This window comes from Siphateles boraxobius, unplaced genomic scaffold (assembly GCF_051911475.1).
Source record: "Siphateles boraxobius isolate OS27281-9 unplaced genomic scaffold, OSU_SipBor_1 19, whole genome shotgun sequence".
In the NCBI taxonomy this organism is placed as follows: Eukaryota; Metazoa; Chordata; class Actinopteri; order Cypriniformes; family Leuciscidae; genus Siphateles; species Siphateles boraxobius.
In genome coordinates this window covers 26193743-26208716 of record NW_027508799.1, presented here as the reverse complement: position 1 = coordinate 26208716, position 14974 = coordinate 26193743, and the positions used below count along the sequence as shown (strand labels likewise).

The following is a 14974-nucleotide window of genomic DNA, read 5'->3' as shown; positions in this document are numbered from 1 at the left end:
AATTAACTCTATTTTTCCCCGTTCGAGGCTGACAAAGAATACAAAGTCACAATTTATTGGAAAGCGCCAAGCTCAGAAAGTATATTCACTAACATTTAAAAATTTGGGGGTTTTGAAAGAAGTTTCTTACACTCACTGAGGCTGCATTTATTTAATCAAAAATACGATAAAAACTGTTTTGTGACATTTAATTACTTTTTTTTTAAAATTTATTCCTGTTATGGCAAAGCTGAGTAGTCTTCAGTGTCACACGATCCTTCAGAAATCATTCTAATATGCTGATTTGGTGCTCAAGAAACATTACCAATGTTGAAAGCAGCTGTGCTGCTTAATATTTTTGTGGAAACTTACTTTTTTGTAGGATTCTTTGATGAAAAGAAGTTCAATTTATGTTTAATCATTTATTTGAGGCATTATAAATATCTTTACTGTCTTTTGATACATTTAATGATCCTGTATGGCACAGCGCTCTTAGATTACTTAATCTTTCTTTAACCTGCTTAAATGTTATTCCGTCATTTGTTCCACAGGCTTTCTATAAGGGGAGGATTGTAAAATAAAGCGAGTTTTACGGGCCAGTCTTGCGGCTTCTGTGCGATTGCGAAGGGACTACACTGGTGGGTCTAACTCTGTGTGCGCTGGCAGGCGAATAAGTAGCCTGTTGCTCTCCTGTGCAGAATAAAGGACGCTTTCTTACCAAAGAAATCCAAGTATTCACATATTCCCTGTCTCAGGTATAGTGGAAAAAAGCAAAGCTTATAGAATGGGTGCAGATGTTTACCACCTCCACCATCATGAGATGAATTGTCAGATGTTAGTTTCGGTAAAAGTAACATCATGCAACTGGAATGTTGATGTCTACTTCCCAAAATACATGAAACCTTGCGCAACATCCACCTGGAAGAGCACTCATCATTTGAACCAATCACTCAAAAAGCAATCTTTGGTTTTCAAGGTTGAAAAGGTCTTGGTAAAGAAGAATGATGGCAATGTGCATATGAACATACACACATGCAGACTAGGAAGATCATTCACACATTACACCAATTAACCTCTATGGGGGGCGCCGCTCGATCAGCCGTACTTCCCGCCGTGGTCCAGAGGAAGCTGGTGTGGTGGCCAGAGAGGAAAGGTGAAAATAAACAGCTGGCCGGGTGATTATTTGTACTGTTCCACATCACATAGCAGCTCGGCCCACCATGATTGCCCTGCGGAGCCCATGGGAGCCACGCGAAGTTGCCCTGTCAGGTCACCTTTCATGGAGGAAATACAACAATAACAAAAACACTTTGTGGAATGTCAAAAATGTAGCAGGCAAATGAAATGGCGGTAACCATGGAAACCACTGAGTCATTTCGTGCCTGTGAATTTTCCAAACATCTGGTAACTTGCGTTAAGCAGGTGCAGGAACAGGTATGTTCCATTTGTATCTGCCTCCGGGCACGGAAGCAGGGAAACATCAGAAAGATTCGGTCTGTTGAGAATCAAATTGAAATGTTCTCTCCATTACACTTCATATAATGGCTCTTCTGAGAATCATAGCATTAAAAGATTCACGTTCGGATAATAAGACGGAACGAAGGGCAAAAATAAGATACTCACAGGACGTACTTACAGGAATATTCCAGATTCAATAGTTAAGCTCAATTGACAGCACTTGCCATAATGTTGGTTACCACAAAATTGTATTTTGACTTTTCTCTTCTTACTTTTCAGAACGTTTTTTTTTTTCAGTACATGAACAACAAAAACATTGACAGCCAATCAGAATCCACCCGACTTTAAAGAGGATGAGCATTTTTTTATTTTTTATTTAACCCTTATTTAACCAGGGAAATCCTTTGAGAACAAGTCTCTTTTACGAAGGAGCCCTGGCCAATAAGGCCGCAGTAAAAGTTTCACATAAAATACAAAATATAATAAATACAATAAACATGCAAGACATAATACATTAACAATACAATGAATCAGCCACACTAAAAAAAATACAATGGCCTTACAACAGTTAGAAATACAATGTAACAAATTACAATACAATAGACTTATGTAAATTTTCCCTAATTTGGGAAGCAGGGACAGGTGCCCATTGTGCCTGCTTCCCGATACTTTACTAGCCTCTTAAAGTGACCAAAGGAGACCAAGTTATCAAGTAACTTGTAATAGGTTGTAATAGGTTTTAAAGCATTATTTTTAAATAGCATTTAAAGTGGCAGACGACAAAAGTGAAGTGTGTTCTTATAATAAACAAAGTTATCGTCCTTTAATTGGTGTGGACGCTAGTTAGCATTCTTGGTTTTATGGGCCTTAACTATAAAGTACAAAGTTGTATAAAGTAATAATCATTCTAATTACGAATGTTATCGCCTGTTGGTGAGGATGGTAATAGGGTTATCGCTCTTGGTGTGAACAGGCCTTAACTAAAAAGCATAAAGTAATAATCATTCTAATTCTATAAGAAAAGAGAAGTCCACACATTGTTTCTAAGAAAATAATACATTCAGTCCTGGTTCGCTTAGCATTCACAATGTCATTTTTAAGACCGAACCTCCGATACAAAAAAACATTCAAAAACATGGCTGTGTTGGGCAAAATGCACTTGTAATATGTGCGTACGTATGATGGCATTTTGACAAGCTGAGAACACGCAATAGTTTATAAAATGTGTAAAGGAGCAGTGCAAGGAAATTCACACAAATGAAAATTCTGCTGCAAGGAGACGGTGGTCCTGCGGCCTGTATCGAACTGTGATGGGCAACTCAGCTCTAAAAAAGGTATAACACACCCGTAAACAAACCTGAATCACATGCTTGAAACTGACACCAGAGAGCTTCATGGAAGGCACTTTGAGGATGTGAAGATGTTGTGAAGCCCTGCTGGTGAAGAAGAGAGAAGCGAGAGAAGTCAGTCTACTGGGGTAGTATGAGTATGTTTGTGCCAGTTAGGAAAATTCCCCTGTGGTGTGGAGGAGAAAGACAGAACCAACAAAAGCAACAAGCGCATTATGCCCACTGTGGCGAAAGGTTCTCGTCATTGTCCCAGCAAAAGAGAAGCAATGAAAGCAGTACATCAAAGGGCGAGCAGGAGAATGGGCTGTCTGAGCCAAGAGCTTTAGATCTGCTCTGCCCCCCATACATAATCACCCCGCCGGAAAATACAGTAGGCTTACAGGTAGAGGTCGAGAACACTGCAGTGCGGATACTGGGGATGGGCACTGACTCTTTAAGCAAGTGCCATTGTTATAGACACTCTGAGCTTCAATAACACAAAGACTTCGAGTATACAGAATCCTAATGTCTTGCCAAGCACATGTGTGCACTTACTCCTCATTCTCCAAAGTTTCCTGACAAAGTGTCATTTAAGTGTTGGGAATGACTTCATGAACCTTGGATATAGATTCAAACATTTAGGCTTTATAATGAAAGGTAAACTAAGATTTAAGGGCAAACACCAGGGTTCAATCAATTGCATTACATTTCTAGGTTTTCGAGGTCTTTGACTTATTAGATTGAAACTATTTGAGTTAATACACTGAAATAACAGTACCAAAGGGGACATTTTAAAAGTGATGCCATTGAAGAAACAATTTTGGTTCCCAAAAGAACCTTTCAGTGAACAGTTCTTAAAAGAACCATTTCTAAGGCCTTGTTTACACCTGGTATTAAGATGTGTTTTTTTGCTACTTAATACCAGGTGCTGTAAACAGAGTAAAAAAACAGGTGTAAAAATGAAGATAATTTCTTTTATAATTTGAAGAACCCTTTTCCATTATAAAGAACCTTTTGTGTAATGCAAAGGTTACATGGATGTTAAAGTTTCTTCATGGAACCATTGATGCCTAAAGACCCTTTATTTTTTAAAATAGTATGTAAAGTATTTGCTACAGAAATTTCTATGATTTTCCATGACATTTTAAGACTTCGCATGACTTCCTAAGCTTGGAAATCAATATTGTCCTTGATAAATCAAGGTTCTCTATGGGAACCTGATCCATGGAATTGTGGGTTAATTGCGAGACAGACTTTTAGTTTCTTTCGAACTGCACATACTTTTGTTTCACATTTTTAAAAATTTAATAAATCTGTTCTTTAAAATCGTATAAAGGGGTTTGTCTATAAACGTGTGTGGCATGACTTTTGTTAACAATAAACAGCAAACAGAGCGAATAGGAAAAAAAAAAAAAAAGGCTAAATGAAAACACCTCTGAATCCTTTAGAGACAATGCCAAACCACCCACTCCATCAAACTAAACCTGCCAAGAAACATCAGAGAGAAACCTGCTGTGCCACCTTCTTATAATATGGTGAAATGCTATAAATAAAGGCAAGGAAAATTAAACAGGAATTACAAAAAAAAAAAAGAAGTATAGGAAAACGAATTAGCAGAGCATCTTCCAGACGCGTGGGATAAAGTGCAGCTATAAGACTCTTAACTAAATAAATCACTTCACTAAGACTTTGAAATGCAATCACATTTACATGGATAGTGTGCTTTAAAACTCCCAGCCTATATGATTGTGTGTATAGTCTGAGTTGTAAAGTGAATCAGTGTCTCTAGAGAATAGGATCTTTCGCTCTTGTCTCAAGACAGCCCTGCCCTGCTTCTCCAGAGACAAAAACACCGACATCAAAGCCTCGCAGTCATCACGCAAGAATTTCTGAGTGCCCCCATCCTTCAAGAACCAGCCACCCTGGAATTTTAAGTGGATTTCTCCATCCCATCTCTCCTTGAGTCTTTCTGAACAGAACGGGTGAGGGGGGATCTAGTAGTATGACTGGCAAATCATGTGACTTTTAAAACTGAGACCAAATGGAACTCCTCTTACTTGGTTTTAAATCCCAAATCTTGTACGCAGACATGCATATGATCCAGAAATGACGGGTCTGTGGCAGTGGAGATTAATGTTTTGAGAAGCTTATTACCTAAATGAGCCCTGATTTAATATCTAGGCTCCAACAAAAGGAAATGTTACAATTGTAACATTTCCAACATTATTGACATGGCAAAAATGACATAGCCTACTGTAATCAATTTAAAATAATTAAAGTTATTAAACTTTCAAATGGGGGGTTGGGGTTCTTGGGTCTATACTCTGTACAGCTTTGAAACCGTTTTAAGTAAACAGTAATTTTCCTTTTTTTTCCTTTTCTCTGTATCCCCCACGTTTACTGTTCTGTATTATTTCATACTGAATTATAATTATGCTAAAAAACAGATAGGCTCAAGAAAAAAAATTCAAAAATCCAGCAGCACCATCTTTGTTTACCTTTTTTCTTTGTGGCTGTAATCTCTTCGGTGGGTTGAAAAGTACAACTTGTACTGTTATTTAATGTGTTTTTGGATTGGTTTGTCGACGACACACTGTGAAAATATCCCTCCAAGAAATCTCAGTAGACAAAAAACACAAGTCATGAGCTGTGAAAAATTACAAGTGATCTTGAAGCTTTATACAGCTTTAAACAGCGAATGCCATTGAAAACTCGGCAAGAAACCCTTCTCAGTCTATCCCTAACAGCCTCGCTTTCACTCCATAGTTACCTGTCATGGCGCTGCTCTGAATAAGGTCTATGTCCCATGCATAAGAGTGTGTAATCCTGCCACCTATCAGTGATACAGTGTCACCGCATCTACGTTCCGTAACAGCAGCACTATGGCTGAACAGGAAGTGCCCGCACCCCTGAAATCTCTCAATTCATATGATCCAACATTTATCTCCTTTGTTAACAAATCCAGTCGGAATGCCAAAGCATGGTGGCTAAACTTCTCGGGAAAACCCGTATCTTACGGCGACATAAAACCGGGGAAAACGCTCAAGATGAACACGTACCTGAGTAAGTAGACTAACGTTACCATAGAACTAGCAAACTATCCGGTTTGTCGCTCCACTTAGTACTAAAGCAAGGATTTTTTACAGCTCATCCGTGGATCTTCAGAGCATCCGACGGAGCTAAACTGCTGGCTAACCTCAGTGAAGTTTACTTTCCAACTCAAGCACAGTATGAGGACGGATACCCCTTGTACCAGTCTGTGTGTGTGACTGCACCAGGTGCGAGTCCATCCTTCATCTTATGATGCTTCATATGCACTAACATGCACAATAGTTTCATTTTAAATGGATATCTATGCTCTGTTTTTTACAGTGTACTCATTACAAGAATATTGTGCACGGTTGATCCGGAGTATGGTGAGAAAAGAAGACATCTGCAGGCTGGAAATCCCCGACAGTTTGAGAAAAGACATCAGTCGTGAACCCGATCTACTGAGAGACATTAAGATTTTATCTGACAAAATGTCAATAAATGGTGCAGACTGATCCAATTCCCCCCTCCCGGTCAACCAGAGAGCAGAAATCATTTATAATATCAGATGTTCAAAGTGTGAATGTACGCTGAAGCTCAGAGTTTCACTTTCTATGAACATGTGGACAAGTTGTTATGCTATGCAACGACAGGGGATCAGCACTTTCATTTCAGTTTCCTAATAAAAGCACTGTAGTAAGGTTCTACCTATTAAACAACAGAAAATCACGGGTATGTTGTGGCAAATAAATAAATAAATACACAAATACCACTTACATAAAATAAGATGGAATGATTGGAGTAATATAGTAAAAGCCCCAGTGCTTTTGGAGGATATCATCACTCTTGGAATTCCGCTCAACCATTCAAATTCAAGGATTGGACACATACAGGGTAAAATATTTTATTTTTTAATTACTACACCAAAGAACATATAACATCTCAGTTTTTTTTATACGTGACAATTTTGCCCTTTTAAAAATAAATAAAGAGCAATATTTCTCTATATTATGATAATTATTAATGTTTTATTATTATTCATATTGCACTTTGGGTACAGGCATACAGAGATCCCTGAATATTGTGTTATATTTATTGATGCTTTTGAAACTGACTGCATGCTGCTTTAAAATCATGTTTATTTAGTCAACGGTATATTGTTACACCAAAGACAGCTGCAAATAAAAAAAATATTTTATTACATTTCAAGATGTTTGTGTTGTGGTTCTTTGCAGCTCTTATAACTTTAATGTAATTCGGGCCTTTTAAGTAAAAGTGTCTAGTTACTTTAATATCATAATCATTCCATTAACATCTAAACTAAACAAAATATTGCAGGCTTCTCGTAAAGTTTGTTCCCAAACCATTAAAGGGATAGTTCACTCAATAATGAAAATTCTGTCATCATTTACTCGCCCTAAATTGTTCCAAATCTGAGTTTCTTTCTTCTGCAGAACACAAAAGACGATATTTTGAAGAATGTTGGCAACCAGATGGTTGAAGGACCTCATTGATTTCCATAGTAGGAAAAAAAAAATACTATGGAAGTCAATGGGTGCCGTCAACTGTTTGGTTACCAATTTGAGGGTGAGTAAACGATGACAGAATCTTCATTTTTGGATGAACTATCCCTATAACACCTATTTACTACAACAACTAAATAAATATGAACAAATTAACATGGATTACAGGTCACACTACATTCAAAAACAGAGGAATCCAATCAACACCACCAAGTTAAGTTGTACAATCATAGTTTAAAACATCCACATTTGGCCATTAAATTTCAATGACCGCTTTGCAAGTTGAAAGTACACAGCTGGTTTGCAAACAAGGGGAAATTACAATACACTAGGGGTGTCATCATCTCAACTAATGCCAAATCTAATCCAATGCCAAAAATGAAGCAAAATCAGAGTTTGCTGTTAATGCCCAAATAGACATATAGCACGCATACTCCAATAATTCTGAACATTGCAAAAAAACCGCAAAGAATTTAATGATTTATATTCAGTGCATTTATTTTTAAAGAATGGTAATCATATATTATAATATTATATAATTCATAATTATATAATTATAATATTTCATATTATGATTCACAATGTTGTTGTTTTTCTGCAGAGATCTACACTTAATTTGAATTCTAATTAATAATACATTATAATTCGATTAGTTCAAACAGTGCCAAAATATAAGTTAAAGAAAATCAAAGGAATAATATTTTTGTACCACTCTCAGCACTGCACCCAGAATTCACCTCTGAAATTGAAGAAGAGCATCACAACATTTAGTGTTTCTTCATGGAGTCGAGAATGCGCAGGATGTACAGGAACAGGTTGACTATGTCCAGGTACAGATTGATGGATGCCAGAATGTGTTCTTCGGGGGACAGCTTATGCATCAGCAAGTGGGTATCGAAAATAATGAACCCGCAGAACAGCAGAGCTCCAGCCCCGGCGAAGACCAACTCCATTGTGTCGTTGTAGAAGAAAAGCTGAAGAAGAGTTTGGTTTGAATCAAATTGTGCGACTTGACCACATGACTCTTAAAGGAGAGCTAAGGGTTCAGTAGAAAATCAATCTCACTTAATTTGATAATGTTCATTACAATTGAAGAAAATCCTTCCATAGAATAGATATAAAATAAATTAAAGAATAAATTATATATTTTAAATAAATATTTTATACCTAGAATAGAAGTAATACTTAAACAGAAGTAAAATATTTAACTTAATACTTCCAGAACATTCAGTTGAAAAAATTGACAGGCCTCAGACTCACCCTCATAAAGCTTGCAATGATCAAGATCCACAGGCCAGCAAACAGACTAAAGATAAAAATGACCAATTAGGATTTTCCTGCAAGTGCATTATTAATATACCAAAACCAATTTGAAGTACAGAGCAAGCACTGTTGCATCAAGCTGTCTATTAAACAAGAATATGAATGAAAAAAATCTTCAAATCTCCTCACAAAAGACATTCACTTCTCCCATGCCGACGAACGGGCCATGCACCACATCAAATAACAGAGTTATGACTCATGGAGCCCCATTATATTTGTTACATTTCAATTTAATAACTGGAAAGAAGAATGTTTCTCCAGAGACAATTTCTGACGCAAAGAATACCACTCCACATGGATTCAGGAGTAAATGGATTAAAACAATCATTCTTGCACTCAGTTACCTTGATGAATGTGACAGATCTGGGCCTTGAGCGGATGAGAAAGAGAGAATTACCTGGCTCCGAGCTTGCTGAAGTCTCTTTTAGACTGGAAAGTGTAGGCAGTGAGACCCAGGAACACGGCAGACGTGAGCACAAAGGCCTGAAGCACTATTGTGTACTCATAAAATGACACTGAAAGCAGAAAATTATGATATCCGATGATCACTCACGGAGGTATCCAATAATATTATGGGACTGGATGTTTATCAAATAGGAAAATGCATAAACTTACCAGCAGTGGCTACAGACAAAGACTCCAGCAGAGTCTATAAACATGTACAGCCATTACATTATAATACTTCATAATATGTAATATATACTTACACACTCACTGGCCACTTTATTAGGTACACCTTGCTTGTAGCAGACTGGACCCCCTTTTGCCATCAGAACTGCCTTAATTCTTTGTGTCATGGATTCAACAAGGTGCTGGAAACATTACTCAAATTTTGGTCCATATTGATATCATCACACAGATGCTGCAGATTTGTCGGCTGCATATATTAATGATGCGAATCTCCCGTTCCAGCATCTCTCAAAGGGGCTCTATGGGATTGAGATCTGGTGACTTTGGAGGCCATCTGAGTTTAGTGAACTCGTTGTCATGTCCAAAAAAAAAAACAGTTTGAGATGATTTGAGCTTTGTGACATGGCGCGCTATCCTGCTGGAAGTAGCCATCAGAAGATGGGAACACTGTGGTCATAAAGGGATGGACATGGTCAGAAACAATACTCAGGCAGGCTCTGGCGTTTAAATGAGCTCAATTGGTAATAAGAAAATATATCCACACCATTACACCACCAGCAGCCTGAACCGTTGATACAAGGCAGGATGGGTTCATGCTTTCATTTCATGTTGTTTACACCTTACCATCTAAATGTCGCAGCAGAAATTGAGACTCATCAGAACACGCAACGCTTTTCCAATCATCTATTGTCTGTGAGGTGAGCCTGTGTGAATTGTAGCCCGAGTTTCCCGTTCTTAGCTGACAGGAGTGGCACCAGTGTGTGTTCTGCTGCTGTAGTCCATTTGCTTTAAATTTTGATGCGTTGTATGTTCAGAGACTCTCTTCTGCAAACATCGGTTGTAACGAGGGGTTATTTGAGTTACTGTTGCCTTTTTATCAGCTACCAGTCTGGCCATTGTCCTCTGACCTCTGACATCAACAAGGCATTCCCACAGAGTTGCCAACCACTGGATATTTTCTCTTTTTCAGACCATCGTCCGTAAACCCTACAGATGGTTGTGCGTGAAAATCCCAGTAGATCAGCAGTTTCTGAAATACTCTGATTTACAACCAGGCCACATTCAAAGTCACTTAAATTACCTTTCTTCCCCATTCTGATGCTCAGTTTGAACTTCAGCAGATCATCTTGACCATGTCTACATGGATTGAGTTGCAGCCGTGTGATTGGCTAATTAGACATTTACATTAACGAGCAGTCGAACAGTTGTAGTTAATAAAGTGGCCAGTGAGTGTGCATATCATACTTAAAATCTTGTTTTGAGGTATATACTCACAAATCCAAACAGCAAATAAAGATTGACGGGGTGCTGGTGACGGTACACAGCCAATGCAAGCAGCAGGATAAGGGACCCGATAGCAGATATCAGCACCAGAGCGGGACTGAAAAATTAATGCAGTGGCTCACAATAATATACTTACACAGCTTAAAGTGTATTTTACATCATTTATCAGCCACACTGATGTGGTGAATCCACAGGGAGGATGTGGTCTTACCTTTCGTGCACAAAGGTTTTAATGGGGTTGCAAAGCATGAAAAGGGCAGATACAGCAGTGGTGATGATAATCTGCAGTGAAAGGATGGTGTAAACCTTGCGGAGGAAATCTAGAGAGAAATAAGACTTGAGGATCAACTCCTCAACCATAAATATATATACACACAAGTAGTAGCCTAAATAAATAATTATTAGGTCAAACTTTATATTAGGTGTCTTTAACTATTATGTACTAACAAAAAGAAGTGTTAAATACAATGTACTTATTGTGTTAAAAATATGGGTATATCGTTAGAGGCAGGTTTCGTGGAATGGAATTATATGAATATATATGACATGTATTATAACTTGACAGGGTTTATTTATTCTCAAACATGGCGTCTATTATTCACACAAAACCTCGATAAGCAGGTTTTACAACTAAAGGCCACATTTTTTAAGAAACTGTAAAATGTGTAATAAAACTAATAATGACACTGTGAAATCAATAAGGAATCCAACGACTCGTGACAGCTGATTTATATAATGTGCGCCATATGTCTCCTGTGTGCCTTATGATGAAACCAAGTGAAATAAATTTAGATAAAATAGGAACCCCGCTCCAGCTGTTTTACATGTTTATCCTTTCCAGGCCATAGTATTATAACGTTACTGACTGTATTACTGATAACGAAGACTCCAAATTATTGTCAACAGCGGCTTAACTCACCCATCCGGATGTGCACACTCGCTGTCGCGACGTTCGTGCCATAATTAAAATCATCCTCAATAGATGATCGCGGATACTTCTCTTCATTCATGTTTGATCGTGTTTAACGAGTATCATTTACTGACAAGTTTAAGTGATAATCCGAAGGTCTCTTCCGTCGTTTGCCTTTTAACTTCTTTCGGTGGTTTATGTTGTAAACATTCCGTAGCTCAAAGATGTGCTGTTGCCACCTAGCGGATTGTCCCAAACCAGCAAGGTGGTACGTGGAAGACGAATAGTAAAAAAACAAAAAACAAACGTAAAAATAAATAAATACAAATTAATATAGTTAATTATCATCTATTAGTTATACGTCTATTCAATACATTAAAATAAATACATACAATTGTTGAATAATATAGATAAAAATCTTTATTAAAATTTAAAACATAAATAATAGATTTAACAGTGCATTACTATAGTGACTAGAAAAATATAACAATGTGAACTTAATAGAAGCTAATTGCCGATTATAATATTAATATTTTAGGATGTGGGGTCTCTCCACACGATGATGATCATATTAAGGAGTTCGTGGCATCTAAAATATTGACAACCCAGGCTCTATATTTCTGAAATAGTAGTAGGCTACCGTATACAATTTTCTGTCGGTTGTGAACTGTTGAATGATTCACTCAGAATCGATTCTATTCAATGAATCGTTAAGTTATCACAACGGACGGTCTAAATCGGTTCGCGATTAAGTTGGACAGTTCACAAACGCAGTTAGCCTAATAACTCATAAAGCGGTTTAAAACAAAAACAACATAGGCGTATAACTTGATACGAACACAAAGCACATAACATTGGAAAAATGGAATAACGTTATTTACTTAATGCCTTAAAAGCAAGCCTGAAGCGCGTCCTGTCGTTTCCCTACCATTGATGAATGTCGTCAACACCTGCACCTTGTGAACAACTCAGGTAGAGGCATTTTACTTACACACAAAATCAAAACTTAGAACCAGAACATAATCATGATGCAATAATGTATATCATCATTAACGTAATCAGTTTCGTGTTTTTTTACTTATTTATTATAATTTTTTTACATGTATCTTTTAAAAAAACTTTGAATTATCATGATAGGCTACATGAACTATTGCTAACTATTTAAATGGCTAAGTCTATAATTGGGAGTTCATTTCACTTAAACAAAAGTAAACAATATGCTTTCTCAAATAAACGACTTATGATAGTAGGCCTATACTGTAGCCTATTTCAGCAGTGTAACAGTTGACCAGCTTAATTATGTAACACCATTTTGATATTAGAAGGGAAAGGATATTTTCCCAGGTGAATTTGTCAACTATGTCGCCACGACGCACTTGGAGTAAGTCTTTGACTCTTTTATCTGTTGTGGAATATATGTAGACTGTGATTGATTAAAAAACAATAATAGAATCATATTTTTGCATCATATTATTCAGTTATATTAAAATCTACATTTTGGATATCTCCCTCAGAGCCATTCTTACTTCTTACTGGGCCCATGTCTGACTTTAAACCTTGTATGTATTTTGATGTAGACCTTGTGACAACTTGATCCAGTTTTCTCGATTTATGCAATTCCTGACATGACAGCAAGGACATTTGGAACACTAATTTAGCATCACGTTTTTAAGATAATACCTATCCTCCTCAAACATCACCAATCAATTTTGGTCCCTCCACTTGTTGATGTACCCTATTATATAGCACTAATGACTGGGGAATGACCTTGGAGGACATGGATTCACAAATGTTCTTTGCATAATTTAATTCCAAACTCCTTAATTTAAATTTCCCAACAGGTAGTCCATGTTGAAGAATCCGCATCGGCATCTTCTGCCATCTCTTTTTTCCATTCTCAGAGGGGTTTCTTGCACCTGCTTCCATCCTTTGTGGTGCTAATCAGCTCACGGAAATCTGTAAAAAGACCCCGCCAAGAGCTCCACCTCATATTTAACCAACACATGTTCATTCTCAGATGATTCATTTTTAATATTCCACTTATTTTATAACCCCAGCAGTGGTCGCAAAGTAATTTCCTTCAGGTTTAATTACAACCTCACCTCCAAAGAGAATACTGTTGTCTTTTCTGTGGGCTGGATTTACCCATTGCTTCAAGCATGTAATGACATGCCCATGGGATTTGGACATCACTAGAGTTCCTGCAAAAGTTGCACACAGTCTCTCCTGGGCATGCTTTATAAAATGCACCACTGCCCCTTGCTTTCCCCCTGGAGCTTGAGGTGGAAGCCATTCTCTTTTAACGAGTCCACACGCAGCATTTCATTAAAGCCTGTGTGGACCCAGCCTCGGGGATATGGCCACATAATTCATTTGGAAGTACACTGTCTCCTCCATCCATTCCCAGGTGTTTCTGAATAACCTTTTGGCTCTTTGCATCCAAGGGATGCTTTCCATCACATTTATTTTGTGGCAGTAGCACATAGTGGTGCCTCATTTTCTATTTCCAATCATTTCGTTTCCCTTCATACTATTTCAGCTATTAGGCTAATAGAAAAATGTTATACCAGCAATCTTATGCATTAAAGCCCAGGAAAGTCTTTAAAACCATCTGCAGGCAGAAGAACGTAGCCTATTTGTAACAACTGGTGTGATTCAAATAAGATTGTATTTAATTTCTGATGCACCATTCATCTTGTGTAAGTCTTGTAACACAAAAAACAGCCACTAGTAGATTTACATTTTTAAACAACCTTGGTAATCATATTTACCAGTTGCCTGAATGACCACCAGATGGCGCTCTCATTATAAACAGCAAACATGACAAGCAGAGTAGTTCTGGGGAAGCTGCTTTGAAACTATCCACATTATTCTTATGCCCCATGACGCCTTGCGCGAATTATGGGTGTAACTTCAGTTAAGCTGTAAACAATCAGTGAAAGGCTAGCTCTATGGATGAAATAATATATTTTTTAAACCGTGTACAATGACATTACATTATTCTACTCACCCTTCAACCATTGAACATTAAAAGAACATTTAAACGTGTAAAAGCATCAACAAGGTACTTTCAACAGACCATGAATAACCTCAAAAGCATGAATCTTTCCACAGCAAAATCAGACGGTTAAATATCACTGTGGTATTCTGTATTATAAAGACATACGTTGCCTTAATAAAAAACAAACAAAAAATTACTATAGCATTGCGTGATACTATTTCAAAATGATTATTATTATTATTTCATTCATTTTGACAGATAATAAATTGTATGTGAAAACAATTCTGGAAAGAGACATGAAGATTTGGGGAGAAAAAGAGCGATTCCAGTGAATTATTAATGGTAAACTAAATAGGGAGAACAGACCACAATTGTGCAGTAGCCTATATGTTGACCTTTTTCATTCTATTACAGCGGAATGCAAAAGGAAAAAAGAAAATATTCATGAGGAAAAGAATGCAGTGACTAAAAAGAGCTCTTGCTATAGACATTCTTGTTATAACATGTC

At 37.3% G+C, this 14974-nt stretch overlaps 1 protein-coding gene across 1 annotated transcript; it reads right to left on the bottom strand.

Moving 5' to 3' along the window:
* Positions 1 to 7908: 7908 nt before the first annotated feature.
* tmbim4 (transmembrane BAX inhibitor motif containing 4) lies at positions 7909 to 11678 on the bottom strand. The gene is made up of 7 exons (XM_077234572.1): positions 11475 to 11678; positions 10767 to 10875; positions 10547 to 10652; positions 9257 to 9290; positions 9039 to 9156; positions 8579 to 8624; positions 7909 to 8292 (listed from the first exon to the last, which is right to left on the bottom strand). The coding sequence occupies exons 1-7, from the start codon at positions 11563 to 11565 to the stop codon at positions 8086 to 8088; spliced, it is 711 nt and encodes a 236-aa protein (XP_077090687.1). The 5' UTR covers positions 11566 to 11678; the 3' UTR covers positions 7909 to 8085.
* Positions 11679 to 14974: the final 3296 nt, after the last annotated feature.

Excerpts from the sequence above, each read along its gene's own strand:
- tmbim4 (XM_077234572.1), bottom strand. The coding sequence starts at position 11,565 with ATGAATGAAGAGAAGTATCCGCGATCATCTATTGAGGATGATTTTAAT. Across the intron at positions 10,876-11,474 it reads GAGTGTGCACATCCGGATGG|ATTTCCTCCGCAAGGTTTAC; the intron begins GTGAGTTAAGCC and ends ATTTCTCTCTAG. Across the intron at positions 9,291-10,546 it reads TTTATTTGCTGTTTGGATTT|ACTCTGCTGGAGTCTTTGTC; the intron begins GTGAGTATATAC and ends ACATGTTTATAG.